Source organism: Plectropomus leopardus, chromosome 20 (assembly GCF_026936395.1).
Source record: "Plectropomus leopardus strain MGB_pleo_1.0 chromosome 20, ASM2693639v1, whole genome shotgun sequence".
In the NCBI taxonomy this organism is placed as follows: Eukaryota; Metazoa; Chordata; class Actinopteri; order Perciformes; family Serranidae; genus Plectropomus; species Plectropomus leopardus.
The window spans coordinates 23,141,972-23,168,771 of NC_142195.1; the positions used below are offsets into that span (position 1 = coordinate 23,141,972).

The 26,800-nt window shown below is 37.6% G+C and overlaps 1 protein-coding gene across 11 annotated transcripts in view; it reads left to right on the top strand.

The window, feature by feature from the left end:
• Window positions 1-26,800, top strand: part of vav2 (vav guanine nucleotide exchange factor 2) — a 267,876-nt gene that overhangs the window by 160,422 nt on the left and 80,654 nt on the right. For 10 of the 11 annotated variants that reach the window (XM_088071147.1, XM_088071150.1, XM_088071151.1 and 7 more), the window contains exons 4-6: window positions 10,814-10,882; window positions 23,710-23,815; window positions 26,568-26,666. In XM_088071147.1, coding sequence (XP_087927273.1) covers window positions 10,814-10,882; window positions 23,710-23,815; window positions 26,568-26,666 — 274 coding nt within the window. Of the gene's footprint in view, window positions 1-10,813; window positions 10,883-23,709; window positions 23,816-24,328; window positions 24,339-26,567; window positions 26,667-26,800 lie in introns of those variants that run through there. The other variant, XM_088071154.1, reaches the window with a different exon arrangement.

Consider the following 26,800-nt stretch of genomic DNA (forward strand, 5'->3'; position numbering starts at 1 on the left):
TTAGAAATCCTAACTCAAAATGCAAACTATTTTTAGAGCCTTCTCCATCCTTTGCCGCGTTGACCATGTGTTCCCCATTCCACATTTGGTGTAGGAGGTGTCCCCCCCTGTGTGTGAAATTGAGTTTTAACAATTTGAACAACTACTGTTATAACAAAAACTGTGCGATGAATGCAAGTCTGTTATTTACTGGCCTTCTAGCTGTGTTTTTTCCCTCCAACTTGCAAAAAAAAACCCCACCCAAAAAACGTGTGTCTCTTCGCTGGTTTCATGTTTCACCAGACAAGTATCTACTCCAGCTTTCCTTCATTTTATGCTCAATAGTTTTAATTGCTTTGCTTGAGCTGGCGTGCTAGTGATTGGCTTCCCATGGTTTTATGCAAGAGAGATGGAGACATCTGGGAGGATTCGCCCGTACAACTTTATGTATCAAAAAAATAAGCTACTGAGTGAGGTGTTGATTCTCAGTGGTATTGGCAGTAGTGCAAATTCAGTGTTGATATCTAATCAGTGATGAAAAGAGTACTTCATCCACCAAAATGGCAATTTGTATATCAATTACTGTGTTATACTGTATTATATCATTAACCTGTGTTATATTGAATTTGTGAAGAAATTTGTGTTGTTTTTCTCAAATGCCTCGGGTGAACGAAGAATCCAAAAACAGAGAATTTTCTAAACAGCAAGTATATATCAAAACAACTTATGCTATGTATAATCCAATTTTCCGTTTTTCAGTCATATGTTCAGTACTTCAAAAACATTTTCCAACAGCAACCTGAACTGAAAGTAAAACCTATCGATACTCTCTTCAAAGCCAGACTCCTCTGACAAAACCGGTAATTTTACCTCACTGAACATGGGAGCTGAGGGTCTACCACTGCCTCAAACGGTAGTTTGTTTGTGTTATTATGTGACTTTGGTGTTTAAAAGGGTTAGTTCAGTTTCACCAAATTCACACAAGAACAAAAACTAACTAACTGAGTGAGGCAGTGGTGGACCAGCAGCTCATATATTCAGTGATGTCAAATTAATGTTTTTGTCAGTGGAGTCTGGCTTTGAAGAGAACATAGATACATTTTAATGTTGTTCAGTTTCTGAAAGGGGAACTTGGATTATGCTGCACAAGGTGTCTGAAACTTTGTAAACATATGTTTTAATATATTTATTTATTTATATTATATTTATTTATATATATTTGTTTACTTTTGATAAATACAGACCCCTATGATTCAATTCATCCTCTGATTTTTGGATTCATCCTTCACCAGTTTTCTTTGCGAATTTAACATAACATGGGATGAGTAATTGATATACAAGTGGTCATTTTTTGGAGTGAAGTATACTTTAACTGGAGCTCCTAGCAATGATCTCTTACTGCTTTTGTCAAAGAATTTCAAATGTGAATGGGGGTTATGAACTGATAACCACTGCATAATGAGATCTGAAGTTGTGTTGTATGATACAGCATAAACAAACTGTTGCTATGAAGTAGAGCGCTTACACAACATGGATGCTCAATGACCCCGACTGACCTTTCTAAGGGGTCTTCTAGCTTCTTGGTCATTGTCCTCAGGGCAAGGTCAGCTGCTGACAAAGGCCCCAGTGACCCGTCAGAACTCTGTCTCGCTTCAGAGCCCCCGTCACCTATATACAGACGTGTCAACTGCTATAATGCATTCAAACACATACCATACCGTTCATGTAAGTACTGAACCATATATAGACAGACCCTGCAGGTCTATTTGAAATGATGTGGTCATGTATAGCAGCTTTCAGAATAAGGTTGCAAAGTGCATTATAGAAGCATATCAGACAACATTTTATCTGCGCTGCTCAAAGGATGTTTTATGTGTCTCTGTACATCTTTTAGAGGGATGCACCAGAGATTTAGTATTGTACTTCTGTAATGTTGGGAGGCTGGTAAAAAAAAAAAAAAAAAAAACAGATTAAAAAAATGTTAAAATTGAAGCAGCAGTAACCAAGATGAATAAACTAAACTTTTTGTGACACTGATGGGGTGCCCTTTTACAAAGCAAATAGATAAGAACATACCGTATAAAATAAACTGTTTTTAAAAGAGGTATATATATATTTTTTTTGTCAACTTTAGTTCCTCAGGGTGGAAGTCTCAGTGTCCAGACAATAACCTCACAGTTTGAGATCATTTAAGTACAGACACCACATCAGGCCATCCACTGTGTTTTAAATGACTGAAGAGTTCCTCACTGTGTTGGGTAACATTGCCACAGGCATGTCCATTGACGTTCTGCTGAAGCCCATTGATCTCGTCTTTGATGTGTGTTCACTGTACTCAGGCATCGACAGTTCAGCTCTCTGTCACTGCGTCAGCATTCAGGTCACGGTCGGATATTTGAGGCTGTATTTTGCATGGTTCTCTGCACATCCAGAGTTGCTCTGGACACACAAATATTCATACTCACAGTATACTTTTTGGTCTTTTAGTCTTTTTGTTTCTGTTCTCATGTTGACATACCCATGTGATCTCAACCAGCTCTAATTTTCCTCCAATTTCTCAACATGTTTTTCCAACTTTAACATTGTACGGTTAAATTTTGAGGCACTTCTCTTACTATCCAGGTGAAATAATACAGATGAGTCTGAGTCCATCACAAAAAAAGCAGAGGAACAGCTTACTTTAAGCTGTTCCTCTGCTTTATGGAGTCTTTTTTTGTCCTCTGTTTCGTCTCTCATGTGGCTGTCAAGATACTTTGCAGGCACCATTCTAAAAGATCTTACTCTGCTCTCCTCCTGCATGAACTGTGCAGAGAATTGGACATCAATCAAAGACATTTTTTTTTATTGTTTTAAGCTATATTTCAGTTTCAGTTTAAGAACACCCTTATGTAATTTCTTCAAATTTGGCACAAACAGAAATACCCATATTTGATGCATTGTATACTGTAATGGCTACATATGAGTGTCGACAGACAGTCATGTTAACCATAACTGCAGCTACTGTGGTGAGGCAGTAATTGTAGTTTATATTGTATATGGGTTTTTTGTTTTTGTTTTGAAGAAGTTGGTTGAAGAAGGTCTGATTTCATAGTGTCTCCTTCGCCCCACTTCTAAAACTAAACCTACATCCTTGATATCATCTACATCTCTCCATCTCTGAACAATTTATCGTTAAAACTGTCAATCACAAACCTTAAATCCTCTTTGTGTCTGGGGCCCCATGATCCAATCTCTCAGTGTGTCCTGGGAGTTGACCTTGTGTTTCTCACAGCTTATCTACAGTATAAGCCTGCGTCATCCTCCGTCCTGTTATTCAGCTGCCTTCCGTCGCTTATCTTCACTGTCCTCAGCTAACTTCACTCTGACCTTCAACCCGCTCGCTCTTTGCTGTCCTAGTTCATCACTGATCCGTGCTGGTGGAGTGTGTGTGCTGTGGGCCCCGGGGATCGGGGCCGTAGAGTGTGAGAGACCTCAGCTCAGCATCTAGACAAAGAGCAGATGAGGAGGAAGTATGCTGAGGCGTTTAGATAGTGATAGTCCTGTACAGAACAGTGTACGCATTATTTCCTTTCCTTGAACCTGATATTTATTTAGATTTGTGTAGGATGTTTTGGTGTGACTTGTGTAACGGTCTTAAGTGCCACTATTTTTTTTTTTTAAGTTTATTATGGCTTTGTACATGTAAATATATAGCGGTGTAGCCAGTTTGTCCAATCGTAAATATAGCTCCTACAAATTAGAATAGCAGTGGTTGATGCTGAAAATATAAAGCTTTAAAATAGCGTTTAGAGTTCTTTGTCGTAAAGTGAAAAGTACAAGTTGTTAACAATAAAATTTAATTACACATTCATAGAGCCTGGGTATGTAGAGCTGACCGTAAAGGAAAAGTTGTACTATACACATGCAGTCTTATATACAGAAAAATTGCATTAAATTTAGACAAAAGAAAAAAAATGATAAAAAAAAAAGATAAAACATAGTAATTAAAAAGATAGATAACATAAGGATGTTAAAAATGAAAATAAGAGTAAGTCATTTACTTAGTAAGAGCTAAGACTAATTACTTTGATGACACACAACTGAATTGTTGGGCTGCATCTAACTGTTATTCTTTTTTTCTTCATTAAATCAATTAATGAAATGTCAATAAGGCAGGTATAACAGGTATAAAAAAAAATCAAAAATGTTTTCTAAAGCCCAAGTTAATGTTTTCACATTGCTTCTTTTAACAAACCAAATTTTCCAAAACATTAAAATATACATTTTGCAAATTTATAGAACAGGAAAAAGCAACAAATTCCTTACATTTTAGAAGCTGGAGTTAGATAATATGTGGCATTTCTACTAGAAATATGACCCAAACAGTAATTTCTTATCAAAATAAATGGTTTCCTGTTGATCAACAAAATGTTTAATTAACTAATCATCTCAGCTTCACCCTGAAGTCCCTTTGTAATGAATGAAAACCCATTTGTAGCTTCAAAGCTACATCTTCAATGTAATGAATATAAATAGATAATAATAATCAGGGCATTTAACAGCTGCTGACATATAGTTAAAACAAATTTCGGACTCCACACCGGGACGATGTTGATGTGCATCCTAAACTGTTTGTTTTTTTGTGTAGGATGAGGGAGTTGCAGTGCACAGCAGGACGATCACCCACATTACACACATTATTGCAGTTATAACAATGTACATTCACTCCGTATGTTTCACTCAGGTTTTAATGTGAGTACTTATGTCACTTGTAAATATTGTGTAGAAGTTCACAATGCAAAGATATAAGGTCTAACAGTACTCATGTGCCATTTTGCACACACACACACACACACACACACACACACACACACACACACACACACACACACACACACACACACACACACACACACACACACACACACACACACATACCCTCCCCAGGCATGAGTGGAGGGCTTTATAGACAGTCCTGGTACAATAAGTAGCAAAGTGCACTAGCTTGCTGGAGCTGCAGCGATTTATCGACCCCTCCAGAAACAAAGTCCTGTCCTGGGACGCAAAACTGCTTCCAACGCTGACCATTTGAGCCGCGCTCGCACCTAATGACTACACTGTTGTTCTGCTGTTCGACAATAAATGATCAATGGGACCGGCTCACTGCGGCTTTGTCCAGCACACATTCCCTTCACTGGCTTTAAGGAAGGAGGAAGAGAAAAGAAATTAGACAATGAAATCAAGAGAGGAGAGGCAGGACATTAAGGAGGAAAAGTTGGCTCAGACAAAGTTAGGATGTTAAACTTGGGTAATCATTTATTACATTTAAGCAGTGCAAAAGGTAACTTCTATTTTTTTTCTTTTTCAATTTGATATTATTGTTCATCTTTATTTAACCATAAAAGCTTCACTGCGATCTTTTTTTAAAGTTTTTGATAAAGACACAATGGTTTTGAATTATTGGTCCATTCGCACTACAACAGGCTGTAAATTTCCTTTTCATTTGTGTCCTGTTAAAAGACATTCAGTAAGTTTTCTTTTTTGTTAGATAATCAATTTAAACTATAAAAAAGACAATAACACAAAAAGTACACATCTAATCTGTAATGCCCCTCTTAATGCTTCCTCAGTCCCATGTGGCATACAGAAAAAAAAAAATTATTTTCTTGATTTTATGGCTCCATGTTTATGAGTTTCCTTGAAAAAATGATGCCATTTGGTGGTTATTAGAAGAAAATGGTAATTGCTTTAAAAGAAGCATTCAATTTAAAATAGAAAATAAATCATATTCTTTTATAGTTTTTTTGTTGTTGTATTTTAGTTTAAATAGATGGATACTTCATTCTCCAAATATGTTGAATTTGATTGCTGGCCTGTAGATATATATCTTTTTTTGTTTGTTTGTGTCATTTTCTGCTGACCTGTACTCACTGAAAGACTCTCTAGATAAGGCTCAACATTGAGGCATTGTCATGAATTATTGAATCTCAGTATAAGTACTAAGAATGAGTGTAAGTGAGTGTTTTCATCTAAATAGTACAAACATGTAAAGAAATACTGGACTTGTAAAATTAAATAACAGATACACTTTTTTATATGTTTTATAAATAATGTATCATCTGTTCGCCTCTCTGCTTATTTTAAGTGTTCGATGGCTCACAAATAACATTTAAGTCCTGTTAGGTCAAAGAAGGTAGAGGAACGTAGATTTATTGTTCATTTTTTAAACAAAAAACAAAAAAGAAAAAAAGCATACATTTTGTCATAGTTTTTATCATGAAAGATCTATTTTATCTTGTCACCATCTCGTCTTCCACATAGAAAAGGTCGCTGACAAACATTCTTTGTCATAGTTTTTGTTAACAAAATGAACACTCCTCTAACAAAGATTTTAATGAAGAAATGTTGCCTTAATGTGTGTAAATCTACCTACTGAACACAAAGCGTATTTGATGTGTCTGAAGAAATCTCTGGATCACATTTAAACAAACAAATAATCTCTGACTTCTGCTTTAAAGAATCAGTTGTTCTCAAACAATACAGATAAAATACAAAAAAATAAACACCTGAGTAAGCCAAATGAAGAGGGCTGGTGGACAACATCAGGAGATAAGGTGTAAAAGAAAGAAATATACGTTATATTCACTGAATAAATGACTGATTGCATAGAAAAACCAGGTACCACAACATGCTCTCTAATTTACTGCACAGCGTACAGGCCTGAACATGAAGCAACACACTTGCAGGAAAGACAATAGAGCATTATTGAATAGCCAGGAGACCGCTCATCATCGGAGCCCTGATGAAATTATAAACACAGTTCAATTACACCTGGTTGTATCATTTAGGCGAAATGAAAACGGCAGCACTGGGCAGTGCTTGGCTCCGCAGAACAACACTGAGGCGATACTTATGAGCACGTAACTCCGCAAACTACTACGTAATTAAATTTAGCCCTGCGGGACTCCATTAATAACTTATAATATAATGCACATTTCATTGGAGGGGGCCATAAGATGTGGGTGTGTTATTATGCTCTGGAGGAAACACCTTCTGCGCTGTGTGTCTGTTCATAACAGTGAGTGAGAATGTAACATAAATCAGACGAGGCCGTTTTTGTATTATGATTTCTTAATAATAGTTCTTGTAATTAGCTCTTGGAAATACAGAAGTTTTAATGAAGTCAACCACTTGAAACCAGAAAAGTTAGCAGAGTTAATGAATCAGAGAAGACTGTGGAGTTTGCAGGATTATTTGCGTGTGTGTGTGTGTGTGCGTGCGTGCGTGTGTGCGTATGCACATGCCTGAGGGTGACCAGCTGACCTTTGACTATGTAGCTGAGCATTCATTAACTTGATGGCTGACGCACTTTTTAGTGTGACCGCTGCTTTAATTACACAAAGGCTAATTGCTGGTGTCACACAGATGCACACAGCTTGACACGCAGAGACAAACCTGCACATAAAGCAGCTTAAATGACAAGATGTACAACTTTTTTTTTCTTTTTCTATACTTTATTTATATGTTTTTCAGTTAATTTACACACAGACAGTCAAATTAATACACACCACCCTCCCCAGATCCTGAAACGGTAAACAAATTATACATAAATAAATTACAAAATAATAAAATAAAAGAATAGGAATATAAAAAATATATATGATAATGCTAACAACAATTATAAAAATTGTGTATATATATGTATATATATGTATATATATATATATATATATATATATATATATATATATATATATATATATATATATATATATATATATATATATATATATATATATATATATATATATATATATGTACAAATAAAATAAAAGTAAATAATTATATGAAAACAAAAAGCTGTCAAACTGTTATCATAATTCCAACCACTAAATAGTTTACCTAGTACAAAATTGTATTTTATTGCTTTTTTACACTCGTACTATAACTGTCACTTTATGAGATATTTGTCCACCACACAGCAGTGGGTCACTGCCGTTGGCTCTTTATGAAGACATAATATCACAATAAAAAGTCTCAGTTGTCTGATCGTATCTTGATATTAAACACAAAGGATTTCAGAGCTGAATGCTTACTTAGAGTAGACTGCTTAAAGAGAGCTTTGTCTGGCCTCTGACACTGAACCATCTGTATCATCTCCCAGCTCACTTCACAGTCAGCAACACACACACACACAGATACACGCACACACACACGCACAGACATTCATTTCTTTTTTTTCTGGATTCTTTCTTATCTGCTTTCCCACATGGAAACATCCATACATTTATCTTGTGGTTACATGCTATATCAATCACCAGCACCCAGCTCCTTATATTATAAATAAAATGTGTAACATTTTATTTATATAGGGGCTTAAGTTAAAGATAAAGTATTCTTTTAATTAAGCCAAAGTTAAGTTGAGTACATTTAATTTATGTATCTCAGAATTGTGGGGATTTAAAGTCTGTAAAACTTCTGACATCCTTTATCCAGAGGGTCTTGACTCATTTCAGGAATAATATGTGATTCACTTTTCCTTTTTTTTTTATTTACCAAAAATGGTAGATAAAACAAAATATTGCTAGGGGTGAATTGCCTACTAAACCTGCTTGCAACTTAACCAAACTTCAATGTCTTATTATTACAGAGTCTCTTTACCATTTATCTGCAGTATTTTTCAGATTTCATTTCATGTTTAAAAAAAAAATGCACAGCTTGCATAAAGGATTTAGTTGGTCAAGAGAAAAATCTTGCATATGTCAGCTCATGCAGGCTTTATAACACAGCATTTGTTACTGAACAGAACTTCTGACGTGGTTTATCCCACTTTGCACAGCAAGTACTTTCGCTGGTTTGGCCACTATGGTGACATTCCTGGTAAAAAAAACATGCAGCTAATTTTTCTCTTCTTTTTCTTTTTCTCTTTTGTCACACTTAATCCCACTTTTTAAACGTATTAATAAGCAATGAGGGTTTTTTTTAAATTAAAAATATGGGGCTATACTTGGTACTATACTATACTTGGTGTTCCTTAAATTTTGTCGATATATTAATAAAAATAGATAGTGAAAAATCTATAGTCTTCATACCTTGGAATATGGTGTGAATGGATGTAGTTTGGTGTTGAAAATGAAACAAGTATTTTAATTTCACAGCCCTGCAATTGAAGTTTTTTTTGTTTGTTTGTTTTTTGAAACATATCTTTATTATCTTTATCATTACTTACTATTACTTATTACTATAATAATAATGATAAAATAATAATTTTTACATATATACATATTTTACATATATCAACCCCCTCCACACAAGCATCCCAAATCCCTCTGAACCCTCCACTTCCCTAACATAGGTTCTTCAAAATGACACAAAACAGTCTTAGTTCGCACGCATTGTGGGATGTTATAAAAGAGGAACGGTGTCCGTTCATGGAAAAATTGCTGTATTTTTAAACGTGGGCGCATCTTTCACCCTGCTCTCCCCATGAGCCTGAAACCCTCCGCCCCTCTCTCACTGTGTACTCTGTCTCTTTCTTGAATAATGGTAGAGTCCTTTGCGTGTGTGCTTGTGTCCAGTGGCTCCTTGACAGTGAGAAAACAAATCATGTCTTCAGTTGTTACATTATTCAGCCGAAGTCAAGGTCAACTTTGCAGCACTGTTTACTGTAGCAGGAAACACCGCTGGCTGCTGCCGTGTGTGGGATTTATTACTTGAGGAGTGGATGCTAAGAACAGTATGCTGCCATCAAGGTGAAAATAAACAGACAGTAAAAGAATGTCATAGTATTGAGGCAATTGGGTACTTTGAAAGCTACTAATGACCAATAAATTTAACAGTTTTATTCCCCAAATGTTTGTTTTTTTTCCCCTGTAAAACATTTTACCATCATTACAGCTGAACGGAAATAGCCTGTGTTATTAAAATGAATCCAACATAAGAGGGATTAGTTCAATAATAGACGCTATTTCCGTTTCAGTAACTTTAGCGTGATTAGTGCTGATCATGACCTCACTGTTTTTAATGAGCTTCAGTTTTGCACAGCATTAAGCTAATAGGCTATAATTTGTAGCAATCAGCTCTTGTGAAAGGGGGAAAAAAAACATCATAAACACGGTTGGCCGATCGAGATCTAATCACGCACTTCACAATAATAATGTTTGCAGAAAGCAGATATCTTTAAAAAGATTAGAAATAAATCCACCCCGTTTAATGAGATAATTGATTAGTCATCCATTTTTATGCTCTGCTACATTCCAGGAGTGTTGTGTTTGTTGACGCCACGCGGGTGAGGATGAGACATTTGAGAAGAGGAGGATTGGGATGAGCTTGGAGCGCTTCTCATAGCCATAATGTTTCATAACAAAAAGTGTACATATTGGTAGAGAAGGTTACTTTTGCTGTGTGAAAAACTGACAGCTCTAAACTTTGTCATTTTCAATATTTTATATCACTCTGTAATGTCCCTGAGGGTTCTCGAAAGCTGCCCAAAGCCCCTGAGAGGATTTATAAGGCACCTGGCCATCCATCTGACAAAAAAGAGGCTGTTTTCCCTCCTGAATTCCTGAGAAAGTTGGCTGTGTGAAGACGCCAGGTTTTTTATCTGTCAGCAGCAGCGTGTTGATGTGTTTTGACAATGTTGTTTGTGACTGATGGGGTCCTCTGTTGAATACATCCTGCTGTTCTGCTGCCGAAAGTGATGGAGCGAAGAGTGACAACCCGGCAGATAGAACACGCTGTTTTTTTGACTGGTTATTGTTCAACCTGGGACACTCTGGTGTGTGTGCTAATATTTTGTATCCTCTCTCACTTTTCATGTGTGTCTGTGTGTGTTTTTTATGTGTGTATGAACCAGGCCTTTTCCATCAGAAGATACAGCTCTGAATGAGGACGATGTGTACCGGAGCCTTGAGGAGCTGGCAGAGTAAGTGTGCATTCCACAACAAACATAGACACACACACACACACACACACACTTGTTTTTGTCACTTAGTTTGGTGTTTTTATTAACTTTAATCAATTCTCTGGAGACTTCCCTGAACCTTAACCATACAAAACATACGGTTGCCCCAACTGTGACCTTTACTTCACCTAAACCTAACCAAAATCTTACACAAAAATCAAGTCAAAACACTAAAATATACTGGTTTATGTCACAAGCCTATTTTCTTCAAAAAGCTGCCACTATTTGACGATATTTTTGTTCTCACAACATAATTAGTAGAAAAGCAAACAGGCCCACAAACACATGTCATTCAGACAGATCAATGTTTGTTTTTAGCTGTTGCTATGAAACAATTCAGATTTTTAAAACCTTAGATCTCAACAGATTGCACTAAAGGGAAGGGTCAAACATTTCACAAAACAACAAAGGAGGTGACAGTCAAGGAAGTCGCAGTAATGTACGCTTTAACGGAGGCAATACTATGCACGTTGGTGGTCTTTGAGGCCATCAAATAACTCAAAGCACTTTTCACTGTTTTTAGATGTCTACATTGTCTCCAGCTGTTGTATCTTGCTTTAACTACCCTAAACTGTCCCTGCAATATCTGGTGGTCCTGCTTCACTTTGATAATAATAATAATAATCCCCTGGCACCAACTATGTCATGCCATCTTATTGGGGATGGGGCTAAATAACACTAAGACAAAATTCTGCCAAATTTGAGAAAGTTTAGTTTTGCCTTGTGTGATGCTGTGGGTCCCCATATTACCCATTCCATTGTGGTGAGATTAGTTTTTTGAAATGGACATCACTGAATAAAATCATATGTGTGGCATGCACTGCTGACCTATTATCTCTCAAAAAGATCAGCTGTCGCCCCTAAAAAGATTTTAAAAATGGGCCTGTGGAGGGTGTCAGAGGGTTAAATGCTGTTTCCTGCTGCTAAAGTTCATTTATTTATTGTATTTTTTTGCTCAGAAAATGCTCTTAAACTAAACTGTTGACATTGTATATCTAGAGTTAACTGTGATTTTTATAGTCAAAGTAAATACATGCAAACTTCTGGATGTATAAAAGCATATATAGATACAAAACAATTCTCTACCCATCATGTATATAACACACGCCTTGCGTTTTTTTCAATTATGATTGCCACTTCTTCCAATTTCCTGTAACTGCCTAATTACATAAGCATGGAGCCCCGTGTCACTCTGCCCGTTGCCATGGTGACTCCCGCTCTGCTCTGGCTTCTGGTGCATTTGCCTCTCTATCTGCCGCGGCGGCTGGCTGCCTGATCGGTGTGTGTTAAATGGGTGGCTTTTCGCTGGGTGTGAAAGAGAGTCGTAGGGTCTCGGTGTTGGCAGCGGTTCCAGCGGTGACAGCAGCCACTCGACTCAGATTAATGGAGAATAATTAGTTAACCACTCAGAGATGGGTGACATTCATCACAGAAAGATAGGAGGGGGGAGGAGAGGAAAAAAAGGGAGAGCACAGATATATGCCTGCTGAATACATGATTGTGATGTTCTTTAGGGGATCAGGAAAGTGCTGTTGCTAAAGGAGAGGAGTGCCAGTGCCAAGCAGGCTAATGCTGGATTAGAGTGCTGCAGTCAAACATGTAGCCCTGCAAGCTTGGAACATGGGGCCTTACCTTTTAAAAACTGAAATTATTCCTGCACAAAAAGTTATCCTGAAGGGAAAAGAAGAAAAACATCTTCATTTAAAGATTTCATTTAACAGAAAAAAATGGGAATCAAAGTGTGCTCGTAGAAAGAACAGAACATACAGTGTGTTTCTGTCTTTCATCATATACTCTGTGGACTAGTGTGTGACATCAAACAGACAAGTTGTTCTTCTGTTTCAAAACAGGAAGAAGTTAGACTCATCATGCAGGTTTCTGGATTTATGATGTGTCCCCCTGAATGCATCAGAATATATCAAATAGCCTCTAGTTAGTTTACTTATTCTTTATAATAAATGTCCCCCACATACAAGTGAGCAGCGGCCTGAAATGGCTGATTTCATTGCAGCTTTTCCAACAGATTGGGATGCATGTTTTGATGTTTATAGGTGTTATTATTTTTTTTTGCAATAATTCAGCAGTGGCAAGTGGAAACTGCAAAAATAGTTGTGGATCTGTGTCAAATGCTGCAAGACTTTACTAGTTGTAGTCAAATTTGCTTTATAGTTGTAGTGGTCAGACGAAATTGCAAGGTTGCACAGAATTCACAGCGACTGGCTGGATTTTTGTTGATTGTTGGAACAACAACACCCTGGAGGGACTGTTTGATTTTATGTACTGTTGGTGTTGTTGGTTAATGTGTTTTCTTTTGAGAAATTGGCAGAATATTATTTGCTGATAATATACGGAATTCATTTTTAAGTGTAATTTCAGACATATTATTAAAGTGTGATTTGGTAACTCTGAGGACCATCTAGGTGCGATGGACCCCATGATGAAAACTCAGGGAATTAAGGATACTTAAAGTTGCTCATTTCTGTTGAAATTGGCTGTAGCAGGTGCATAGTGACAAGTGCCACTGAGTCCACAAATTGAGCATTAAAGTAAGCTTTTGATACGAGGTATATACTGTATAATTTCAATAGCTGCAGATAATGTCTTCAATTTGCCTAGAACCTGCAAATCTCCTCTTTACGATAATTGGTGGGCAGCAGCTTCAATGATGATTGAGTTCATCAGTTGCTTTTTGTTTTTGTTTTTTTATCTGAAATGGTCAGCGGTGTTGTAACACTTTGCTCTTTTTGTAACCTGTCGGTGCAAAGGCCTGGCTCTTATTGAATTAATCATGCTGCTCTGCCGTACCACTGCTCTTGACCTTTTACAAAGAACATGCATGCATTTCGTTTCATCAACGGACAGACACATAATTGATTCATCAGCAGGTCTTGCACCTAATACAGTTGGACACACTTAGCTCATAGGCCACACTAGCAATAACCCTGCGCTCAAAGACTTATTAATTAGCCTGAAATATTGATGCATGCATAATTTATAATGGGTGCATGACTGAACTGCACAAGTGAGGAAAAAAGAACAATGATCATCTTAGCACAGTAATAATAGTCATTTTTTATGGATGCAGTTCTGTGTAAGAGCGTCCCAAAGGAAGAAAATAATATAATGACAGGACATATGGTGTGATAAAAACAACAGCATGTACAGGATAAAACAGCTGTATTGTCACCAAAAATATTTAGTGTGAGAAAATAAAGCTGGAAGAGCAAAATAACGGCGAGCAATAAAAATCAATAAAATGGCATCATTAAGTTCAGTGATAAGACGACAAAGGACACTAAGTGCAATGGAAAGGGATCTATAAAAATTGATTTTGGGGTGAGATTTAAAAAGCGAGATCATGCCAGCAGACCAAATGTTAAATGGAAGACTGTTCCAGCAGCCGGGCCAGCAACAGATCGATCAACCTTTCATTTCAATATGGAGCAGCTGAAAGACTTGAACTGGTGGACCCTGAGAGGTCTCTGAGGACAGCTAGGAGTCCACTACCCACTAAAGTAATGATGGCACACTGTATTTAAAGATATTGCTCATTTATTGGATACTGTAGGCTTTTGTGTGGGACGTTAAGGGATGCCAATGGTCGTGGAAAACCTGGAAAAGTCATGGAATTTCACAATTACATTTTCCAGGCCTGAAAAAGTCATTGAACTGGATGTTCTGCATCCAGCAGCTTGTGGTTGATCGTGTATCATGTTCGAGGTTCAGTAGAGGTCACTTACCTTGCAAGATAATTTCCATATTTACAATATCATGTCAGGAGATTTCATGTCAGGGAGGTGCAGGCTATCAGGATGAGCTCACTTGGAAATGCCCGCTGTAAATGAGTGGCATTGAGATTATATGATATACATATGGATGTGTGACGCTCTGGTCTCTGCTGGACCATATCTGTTTTCAGGAGTATCTGACTCAAGTGGAAGCCAACCTGTACCTAATTGAGGTCTCCAGGGTTAATGTGCTAAACCTGATCCGTACTTCCTCCCTCTGGCTTTGCGATGTGAAATCTTAACGTAACTCAGAGTCCTCCCTGTCTGGAATAACTCCATCCTGGAGTTGACAAAGCATGAAATGGGGGTGGATCGGGCACAGTCGCCAAGGGACTTTTTCCTCTGCGAAAGGCGCACATAGATTTCCATTCCGAAGCAAACAGTGTCACAAGCCCTTTGTGTCACTCTTTTGCCGTTTATTTTGCTCCATTAATCCCTTGGGCAGGTCGGCATGAAAAGTCAGTAGCTTAAAAATGGATGGAACTCAGTCAAGGTTTAACTGCAAGGTATTAAGTCACAGCTTTATATTACTACACGACCACACTCAGAAGAAATTATTTTGTAGGTAGAGATGGCCAGTAAGAATATATTGATTACATTTTTCACTCGGAATACCAATAACTAGGGTTGTGGCAACATACCAGTATTGACAATAATCATGATGAAAAATGAAAAACTGATTTACACATATGATAATATTGTGTAAAAAATCCAGCGCTTCTTAAGTAAGTTAAGTTTCTTTGTGAGCTCACTTTGTGTCTCCCTTCCCAAACGCCTGGTGTCCGTTTCACTATCAAGTGCAATTTTTGTTCATTTTGTAAAGTCATGGTTACAGAGTCTCTCTATCTCCAAATAAAGATACAAAACACACAATAAACAAAGATAAATATTATTTTAAATATTTCTTTTTTTATGCCTCTGCACCAGCAACGACCCAGGCCAGAGGCATTATTTTTTTGAGGTGTCCATCTGTATGTCCGTCCTTTTCTCTTGAACACAATAACTCAAAAATGCCCTCAGTTCACTTTGAATTAAAAATGAACTGATTAAATTTTGGTGGTCAAAGGTCAAGGTCGCCGTGACCTTGTATCCATCTCATTCTCGGGAACACAAAATCTCGAGGCAATTAAGGATTTTCCTCAAATTTGGCACAAATGTTCACTTAATATTGAGAATTAATCGATAAGAATATGGCAGTCAAACATTATGGTCACTCTGACCACAGAAAAAACATGTTTTTGGCCATAACTCAAAAATTTCTATGCTTGTTATAACAACCTTTCACACAAATGTAATTGTAGTTTTTAAATTTTCTATAGATATTGCAATAATATCATTATCATGAGCTCTCTCTATTATGATCCTAACATCCCCTTATAGGTCCTGTAGCGCCACTTTCGGTCCAAACCTTCCTTAAGTACAGTATATACAAAATATCAAATATGAAATGCCCTAGAGTTTACCGGGCTTATATTCTCCTCATAAAAAAATAAATCTACTGACGGTCACATGACCTTTCCTGAAGTGCCACACTCAGGACACATAGTTGTAGCGTCACTGATGGTAAGGCATCAGTGAGTTCATTTTATTCACCATGGTTGCATCGTGACATATAGTGATATATTTAACCTCCAGGGCCTTAGTTTTGTAGTGTTTTTTCACTTTTTTGTTTCAGTCCATCAGCTGTGCAGATGCTATGTGGCAGCATCTGTTAGGGGCCCATACCGAGGTCCCCACACAGTACATCGCATGCAGGCGTAAAAGATGACCTGTATTCAAAATAACATAATATTATTTTAATCAAAACCTGTAAGGCAGCCAAGCCTTCAGGGGCCTTTGCTCAGTTGCTGTGATATGGTGAGTCACAGCTCCATGTCACTGGGGCCTGGGAGCGGAGGCTGACGGGCCAATTGCGTGCAAACACACTGGACACCCTGTGGCCCGTCACTGTGTAATCAGACAGAAAATCAGACCTAATTCATGAGCACCCACTCTCTATCTCACTGATGCATTGTGATGCAGATACATGCACAAGCACACACAAAGTGCATTTGAATGATTTATTAATGTCCACTAAAAACCCAAGAGACAAAGGGACGTACATAGTAAAGTTGTAGTGCGACAGATTAACACTGGCAAGAATTATGTCCCTCTATTTTCTCACTCTGTCTTTTGAACAACACACACACACACACACACACACACACACACACACACACACACACACACACACACACACACACACACACAGTTACTCTACTTATGCAAGCCCTGGCATCCTGAAACATTAACCCTAGCAATCAATTTGACATGCCTAAACCCCAACCATTATCGAACATTAATCTTAACATAACATTGATCTTAAAAAAGAAAAGACTTTTGTTCAAAAGTAATTGCCTTCACACACACAAGACAATTTGTTTATTCAGTATCTTTCACAGCAAAGGTATAATGTGCTTGACACGAAAAAAAAAATTCAATAAACATGACCCTAACCTAGTTCTTACCCCAAAGTTATTTGTGGTTGGTAACTTTAAAAAAATAACTTGTCACTGTCACTACATCCACACAGTAGCACAAGACAGTTAATCTGTGAAAAAAACATGTTCCTCTCTGTCTTCGTAGTGCTTCGAATGGCATTTACAATTATCCACCGCACATGAATAAAAACAACCAGTGAGGGCTTGGAACGCAAATCATGTCACCACAAGTGAACTGCAGTCAAACTGTCAAACCAGGCAGCGCTGAATGAAATATGAGTCAAGATTCTCTCTATGTATTGCAGATTTTTGTCTCAAATGTTTTCAAAAACATATTTTAGTGTACTATTTAGCTGTAAAATAGAACATTTTTGACCCAGCTGTCATGTTAAAAACTATTGAACCAAACTAAAGCAGCACCCATCAGCTGGAGCATACTTTCTTATTTTACAGCTAAACAGTGCACTAAAACATGTTTCAGTTGAGGCAAGAAATTGGCATTACATTAACAGAATCTTGATTCTTATTTGATCAGTGCTACCTAGTTTGACAGTTTGACCGCAGTTCATGATCAGTGATTGACATAATTGACAGCTGCATTAGAGACTCCTTGACGATTGGTTGTTTTCCTCTTTAGCTGTGATGGATTCTAGCAGATGCCATTAGAAGTACTATGTGGAGGAGGAGGCACATGATTTTTCTCCCCTCACACTAACTGTCTCATGCACAACTGTGTGGATATAGTCACAGATTCAGAAAATATGGCATAAAGTTATTTCTGCGAAAAGTTACCAACTGCAGCTTTAACCACAAGCCTTAAGGCCGAGTTCTTACCCTCAAACAGGCCATTAAAAAAGTGAGAAGAAAGCCAAAATGTCCTCAAGTTACAAAGAAGGACTTCACTATCCAAAATGCCATCACTGTGAAACTTTAAAGCAAAAAATTGTCCTCGTCAACATAGAAGGACGAGACACGCACCTCAAGCCTATAAAATAAGCATGTGGTTTTTCATTCAGAGCAGACTCTTTGGTTCTATGAAACCCAGTGCAATATGTAGATTAGGCTTACACAGTGAGATCTTGATATGGGGCTCATTATAGTTATTTGACTTTCCGATCAATGCATATTGACAGTGAAGTTCACTAATGATATCACCAGTTAGAAGTCTGAAGGATTGTAGAGACTCTGATGATCTAAAACAATCAGAGAAAGTGAATTAGCTGTTCACTGTCACTGGAATACAGAGTTCTCTGGTTGATATTTAATTAATGTAGACAAAGCTTTAAAGGGAGAGGGAAGGGCAGAAATGACATATATAATTGTCTATAATGTATTTAAAACCATAGTGCAATGTATATTTGGGATAAACAGATATAATAATACTATATTATTTTATTGTATTTCATTTTATTTTACAACTTCAGCCTGATACAAGCAGGCTGTAGTAACTGATGCTGATGTAAGGTTATAGCTGTTGCTAGTGTCCAACTCCCATACAGTTATGGTAAAAAGAAGAGAAAAGGGTGAATATTTACATCAAGATTACATAGAATTACAACACAAAAAAGACACAAATATCAAAGTCACATGCACTTAAAACTCTCAACTGTAAGACATTATTAGATAGTTAAAAAGTGCTCACATCTCTGATTTTGCTTCAGCTAGCCTTTAACACTAATGTTATTATATCAGTCCACTGATTTTATACATTTCTACAGCATCCTTAAATTTCTTTGCTGTGCTGCTGCTGCTGATGTTTCCATATTCAATGCACTTTTATAAATGTTTATACTTAGTACTGTAAATATTTTGGATAATATCAATTTATTTTGTATCTAGGATTTAATATTTTAATGTTCATTATTTATTAACACATACATCTGTCCTAAATTAAATGGAAGTAAGTTTTTATTTTCTTTTTACTAGTATGCACCACTGAGGATGACATGTTTGCAGTTTTGTTGTGCTTGCATAGTGACAATGAGGATCTTGAATTTTTAATCATTAGGAAAAAGTAGATTATCAAAATGAAGGCAACGACAAAAGGAGGAGGTTTAAATGGACCTCAGCCACATCAGTGAAAGGTAGCAGTCATCAGTAATCATTGATGAAAAGAATTGCTCATGTCTTGAATTGACTGATTGGTTCAAAGGAGTATTGGACATCAACAAAATAACCAGCTGGGGAAGAGGAAGGGTTTTAAATGTCATCACCAATTAACTAAATATTTCCTACTGAGAAGTTCAGGATCACCAGCACATTTTTCTTTTTTTTCCCCCTTTATCCATTTTAATATTTATTCTTCAAGGTACTCAACGATTTTACAAAAATACACAATAGAATACACACAACATTAAAGCTCATATGACATTAATTACACATTAAAAGCAATTTTGAACAGGTGGGTTTTGATAAGTGTGTTGAAAGTCCCTGTCACGCCAGTTTGGGTGGATATTTATCAATGTTTTTTTTTTTTTGTGATAATTCTGTATTATAAAATGTACTACCTTATAATTCCTCCTCCGTGCTCTCCCTGGAGACCCTGCTCCTCTTAGATCTCTCTAAAAGTCATATTCCTATCACCTCACTAGACCTGGATTGTTTAATACCGTCTCTGAGGGATTAGAGCAGAATGAAGTACAACATCTCCTTTCCGAAAAACTTCCCCATGATACAACACATCAGTCACAAGTCATCAGTCCGCGGAGTTCAGAGAGGAGACACTGATGGGACGGCGCTGGCCTCCCACACAGCCTTTCTCCACATTCAACATGAACCACTTTAACTTAATGAAGAAAGAAGAAGCACGGCGCCGAGAGTGAACCGAGCAACCTCAATTAAAACTTCAAACAACCCCCGCACGAGCGTGACGACAAAGCTGAATATTTGATTGAGGGCAGATCTATCTTCTCTGATTTTCATCCCCTGTTCACACACACAGTGAGAGGAGGAATGTTTTAGCAATGATGGCAGATGCAGGAGCTCTTGTGTAGCCATGTTACAGCAGAGAAAATCCAATAACGTAGATTTGCAACCCTGTTTCCATGAATCACGTTTTAGATTATTCATGAGTCAATAAAGTATGTAAAATCCCTGCAAAATATCCCATTTCTGGGATGTTAAAGTTAAATTAAATGTCCCGGTTTGAACCTTGTTGGTTTGGTGCCACTACAGCCAGGTCATGCCCCCCATTAAGCAAGTAGGAATGAAGTGTTTTCCTCAAGAATACTCAAACAGGTAGATATACGTGCTGGAAATCACACACAGATGCATTTGGATGAAGGACTATTCACTCAGAAAGAGAGATCGCTTTTTGCTTGACCCCACTCGGGCCAGGTCAGAGCACAAAATAGCATCCCTGGAGTGTCACGGTCAAGGACATTGAAGCAAGACAGCGACTCTTAAACCCTGGTCCTCCTGTTTTGAGCATGTGGAGCCAGGAGTAGAGACTGAAAACTCTTAGAATTTAACCTAAACAGTACAATTTTTAATGTTATTTATTTATTTATTTCACTGAATTAGAAAAAAGCAGAGACGAAAGGAAAACTAGTGTTAAAAAAAAACGACAAGCCCAGGAATCAAAATGGTCACATGTCAGAGCAGTTATGGTACTTAAAAACCCATATAAATCAATCGCTATGATGCCATGACTAAGCCATGACTCTCATATCAAACCACATGGGCATGCTACACTTAGATTCAGACTAACACTTTCATTATCTCTGATATCCATTGCAAATAAATGTGCTTAGAGAAATCATTGAAAAATATAATTTTTATTGGGGATGCAACAATAGTGAATTTCTGGGCCCAAATCCATGCCAACAACAATAGCAATTTTGCTTATAATGCTACAGCTGTTTGTTTTTAGTTGTTTTTTTTTATTTTGTTTTTGCTATTATTAATTTCCCCTTTTGTGGTAACAAAGAAATCTACATTATGAAAACTGACTTAAGTGTTTCAAAGTCAATCCCCCCCTTACCTCACTCCGTAACTTTAACAAATTTGCACATTGTTTTATTTATATACTGGTAGTAATAGTATGCTCTATTACCACATGCACTATGGATGTAATTAACCCAATATTTTAGTAGGATATTTATATTTGAGGTTATGTAGAGTCTATTATTGTATATCTTACAATGTGTATTACATTAACATGCTATAGCAATGTATCTAAAGGCTATATTTCTCTCTCTAGTGTCATATGTGTATTAACATTTTTTACTGCTTTTAATTGTTGCTGCTGTAACAAAAGAAGATACCAATTTGGGATCAAACAAGTACATCTATTATGCTACCTTGGAACAAGCACAAATTCAATCATACACATTTATTACACAATCTTTAAAATACCCACCTTTTAGCAGCATGAAAACAGGATTTAAATAAGTACTTTTTTAGTGTAAATAGTCTAATATATCATAATTCCTCTGTAGTATCTGTTTTATATTGTTATGAAAACAACAACAGTGGGCCCGTTGTTCAAGCTTCTCGCCAAACACTACATTTTACAAGATTACATTGAACACATCATGTCGTTTTTTACATAATAGAACTTGAACGCATCAAAATGTAACTCTGCTGCAGTCAGCTGTAAACTTTGGCCACCGGCTGCTAACAGCTAACGGCTAAAGGTAACAAGCTCTTCGTCTGCTGGTTTTTATAGGGGTTTGTTGTGCACAATGTAACATTATGAGAGAAACACGGTTTCCCGACGCGTCGGTAGTGAGTTTAAAGCGTCCTTTCATCCCGGCGGCGTCCAGAAGAATCTGTTTGTCCCAAACAGGTTTTCTGTTGTCCCCGGTACGTGAGGACGCCGTTGCTACGGCGTTGCTTTTTAGCCTGTTCAAATGCCGACAGGCTGACAACAGTTAATGCGAATATCGGTGCATATTAAATCCTGCTTGGAAATCCTCATGTTTTGAAGTTCCTCTCTTTATCGACCCCAATTTAGTCACATTGTCTGCACGCTCGCGAAGGTTGCAAACACGCACCGCTAAAAGTTAATTCGGCATACTGATGCTAGTTAGCTAAAATGTATCAAATATTGTTTATTTGATACATTGATACAGCTTTTTACTTATTTAAAAAAGAAAAAAGCTGTAGCCCACAACCTAACACACATAATTCATGGCAACATTATGTATGAACATTACACTGCCTCCACCTTAATTAAGGTGAATGAAATTTCCTTCAACTTTTTAAACACCTAAGCAAATGGGCTCGGTTTCTTTCCAAAACATGGAGGGGCGACGAGCAACTTAACTGGCAACCCATGTTGAGAACATTGCGTCATTACAAGAAACTTACCTGAAAATAAACACAAAAATAAAGGTAGGGGAAAAAAGAAAATTATTTCAAGAAGGTCGTGATTAATGTATTTTTTTTTTTCTTAAACATAATTTTAGCAGGGGTCCCAGTTTGTTTTCCTCTTCAAAATCTTTTGACGATTCTTACAGAAAAAGTTTTTTAAAAGGCATGTTATCTTAAAAAATAAATAAATAAAATAACAAAACGACATTATTTTTCAAAGCCAGAAACGCTGGAAGTGTGTGAATAAAGTTTGAATGTATTATTTTTGAAAAACGCTGGGCCAGTGGTGCAAGAGAGAGAGAGAAAAAAGAGTTCTTGAAAAGTCATGGAAAAGTTTTTGACATCTGTCCATGACAATGTGACTTGTTTTTTGATAATATCTAATAAATCCCCCCACAAACACCCCCAAGCTTATTTTCACATAATTTCCTTGTCACATTTTACTATTTTTTTGTAGGTTTTGGGAAATATATTGCTGTTCATTACATTTTTCCTGTGTTTATGAAAGAAATCTAACCACTTTATCTTCAGAGGTTTAAATGCGAAGCAGAGGTGCCTGAATGCAGCACAAGAAAACGTGTTAAAGGGTTAAACAACCACATAAGCTAGAACCCTGGTCCTCCATTATTCAGCAGTCATCTCTCACTACCTTATTTAGTTACAGTATTTAATCATTTATTTCCTTTTCCGGCGACTTAAAGCTCCCTGGTTATTAACTACATCAATATGGGCCCTTTGCCAAAGCGTATTCCTGCTGAGGCGTCTCCGCTGCCTCAATAAGTTTCCCAAACAATAATTGCTTCTACAGGACAGAGGGAGATGCAGTGTGGGCTCCCAGAGCAAGAGCATCTTTCCCAGAAGACGCTTTTCTCCACAGTAACTGTCTCTGCTCTGCTGGCTGTTCGCCTAATTAAAGGTCAGTTAGCTAGCTGGGTGCCAAAGCAGCATAAACACATTAAAGGGGAATGCCACTCAATAACGAAACTCGGTCGAGGTTTGCGAACATCAGGCACTGTGTCCCTTTGCCTGAGAACACCGGTATCACTCCTCATGTACAGCTCGTGAGAGATAATGAGCTGGTGATTCTGCTCAGTCCCTCACAGCCGTCAGGGCAGTTTAAAGTGCACATGTGAGCCTTTTTGAGTTACAGTTGTGTTTCGATACAGCGGTTCATCTAACGTGTGCACGTGTGTTTTTTCCCCAGTGAGCATGACTTGGGTGAGGATGACATCTACGACTGTGTGCCGTGTGAGGACGATGGGGATGACATCTATGAGGACATCATTAAGGTGGAAGTACGACAACCCATGGTGAGAACATTGTGTCATAATTTCTTCCCTTTTATTATACGGGATGCTTTGAGGCTGTATAACTAAAGGGTCACCTGAGACTACCGCCTGCTCAGCAATGAACAAATTGTGCAAAGCAGAGGAAACATTTTGGCCCAATCCCATTCATATTTTTACAGCTACTCCTTGAAATCTGTATTAACAAAGAAAATACAGCTCATGGTTTCTCATAACACTTGGTTTGAATTGTGCCTCTGAAAAAACTCTTTTTGGAGGGCCATGTAGCCCTGACACTTCACGCAACCCTTCTATCCCAACAAAAATATCTGGACACCCCACCCCTAGACGTGAACATGCAAAATGTAGGGGTTCTTAGTGGTTGAGGCAAGGGGCGTTTCGGGATTGGGCCATCGTCTCACTTACCTTAAGGGTTGCATGACATCATACCCTTCACAAACTTACATCTTTTACCTAACTGGTGATAAATTTGACTTCTGACTTGCACTGCTTTGCCTTTCCCATGCTGCAGATCAGATACATGCAGGTGAGTGCCGCTGTGCTTGTGACTCACCCCACCCTGTCTGCTAAATCCCTCCGCCGCTTCATTAAAAACAAATTCATAGCATTCTGAGAGAATGATCTGCCAGTTCGATTATTGACCCGTGCCTCGGGGTAAAGAAGACCCCATCTGGTTTAAAGTCTGACTCAGGGCCCAGTTGTGACTTCAGCTCGGTGACTGCAGCGTTAACTGACGTCAGCGAGGACCACCAGCTGCCGCAACAAACCTCAAAACACGAGACAAATAAACACTATCCTGCTGGATTTGAGCCCTGCTTCTGATTGGTTGATTACATGCTGGATTTAGGCCTGGACTTGACTTGCATTTCTACATTGTTAGCCCCCTTTTTTTATTATTATTATTATCTGCAGTGGATATCAACAGCCAAATCTGCTCCAGATGGCTTCGTTAGTTATTCCACAGTCGGGCTGCTCATATCACTCCCACATCATTGAAAATCCTCACAGAAATGAAGCATCTGTGTTTTTTTTTTCTTCACCATTGTCCTTACAATATGCATTGCTGTATTGTCCTTTTAAAGAAACACATGTATAAATACCCATGTTCGTACATGGAGACTCACCCAGACAGCAGGTCTCTTGAGAAACGCTCTATGTGGATAAGTTTGCATCTTTTTCCCATCTTCCACCGCCCCCTCACAATGTGCCTGCTTGCATGACTTAAAAACCCATGATTCATCTACATGCATATGCCACATTCAGCCGCCCAGCCCACACATACAGTGGCACACAAGAGCTCACACGCCTCCGTCTCGCGCCAAAGTCAGTATCGTCACCACCTGACTTTACTCCGTGCCAGATTTGTTTGTAAAGTCCAGCTCATTAACTGTGCATAGTGTTTACTTTTCTTTGCTTTTGAATACATAATTTACAGTTTTCGATATTATGATGGATTTATCCTTTTGTTCAAGCTGCTATACTGTTCTCCATTCATTTGTAGACAGAATGAAAATCAATTATCAAATCGAATCAATTTTATGGTCAGGACTCCCTGGAAAGCAATATTGATAATGAGTGGATGATCCTGGTGAAGTAAAGTAAAACAGACTCTTGAACGCAGCTTGAGTCATGTAATCCATCACGGTCAACATTAAGTCTGCATTCATTATTATCAATGTTACATTATGGTTGCGTGGTGAATTGATTGGATTAGTCTGCTCTGCATTATCTCATACAGATAACATAATTTAATGGATTGCACAGCAATTTTCAAGAGTGAGGTAATATATTTCACAGTGTTTGGAAATTAATAGAAGCCAATGACCACTTGGAATGGTTGTAAACATATTAAAATGTCTGAAACACAACAGCAGAGTTTGCAAAATGCTTAGCTATGATGATATATGTGTTTTGAGAACTGAGTGAAACATAAAAAAAGCTGGTATGGCCCTTTGAAAAAACAGTGTTTGCATGTCACAGATATAGACAGACACTCAGTGGCAAACTAACATTAGCCCTAACTCCATGACTTTATAAATGTCATGTAATTCCTGGCAATCACCAGTTAAAATCCTGATAACCATGCTAAAAAAATACATTGGCATATTAGAGCCAAAAATAATCAGAAAAAATATGGACAACTCAGAATTTCTGAAATTGAGGTTGAAAATTTAGGAGATAAAAACATGCATACTTTGAGATTAAAGTGATAAATTTGTAAGAGAAAAAAAAACAGTCAGGTGACATAGTACAGAGACCACCAAAAAATTGGGTGATGAATTGGTCAAACACAGGAGGCTGGTGTTCATGTCGTGGGTGACTCAACTTAGATGACTTTTAATTCTAATTTTGGGGATGCATAGAGCTGCTGAATGCATACTGTGCACACAAACTGGTTCAGGCACAGACTTTGGCTGTTGTTTAAATGCTGAATCAAGATATCTCATTATGGATCAAAAATAGTTTCAAAATGAAAGTCGTGCTGTTGATGTTACCTGTCTGTCAGCTGGAATTCCTTCCTGGGCGTCCTACCAACATCGAAATGTGACATTACCAGGACTTACACCAGCCCCCTAACTCCTCATACATATTTGTTTACCTAAAATGGCCCTAATACACAGCTGTAAAAAACATGGGAAACAATATTTACAAGAAAAAAAGACCTTGACTATGTTGTAAATAAAAAGATAATAAATAATCCAAAACCATGCAGTCCAGTTGTCCTGACTTATTATGTTTCTCTTTCTCACCATAGAAAATGGGTATGACAGAAGATGACAAAAGAAACTGCTGCTTAGTTGAGATCCAGGAGACTGAAGGAAAATACTACAAGACTTTAGAGGATATTGAAAAGGTGAGTGTCACAGCATGCACGTTTGTTACATTTGCACATACATTCGAAAAAGCTGATCTATGTGCATTTTTTTTCTGGCACACGCAGTTCTATGTGAGAGTTTGCTTTTGGCACTTCTTCTTTGTTTGGTGTAT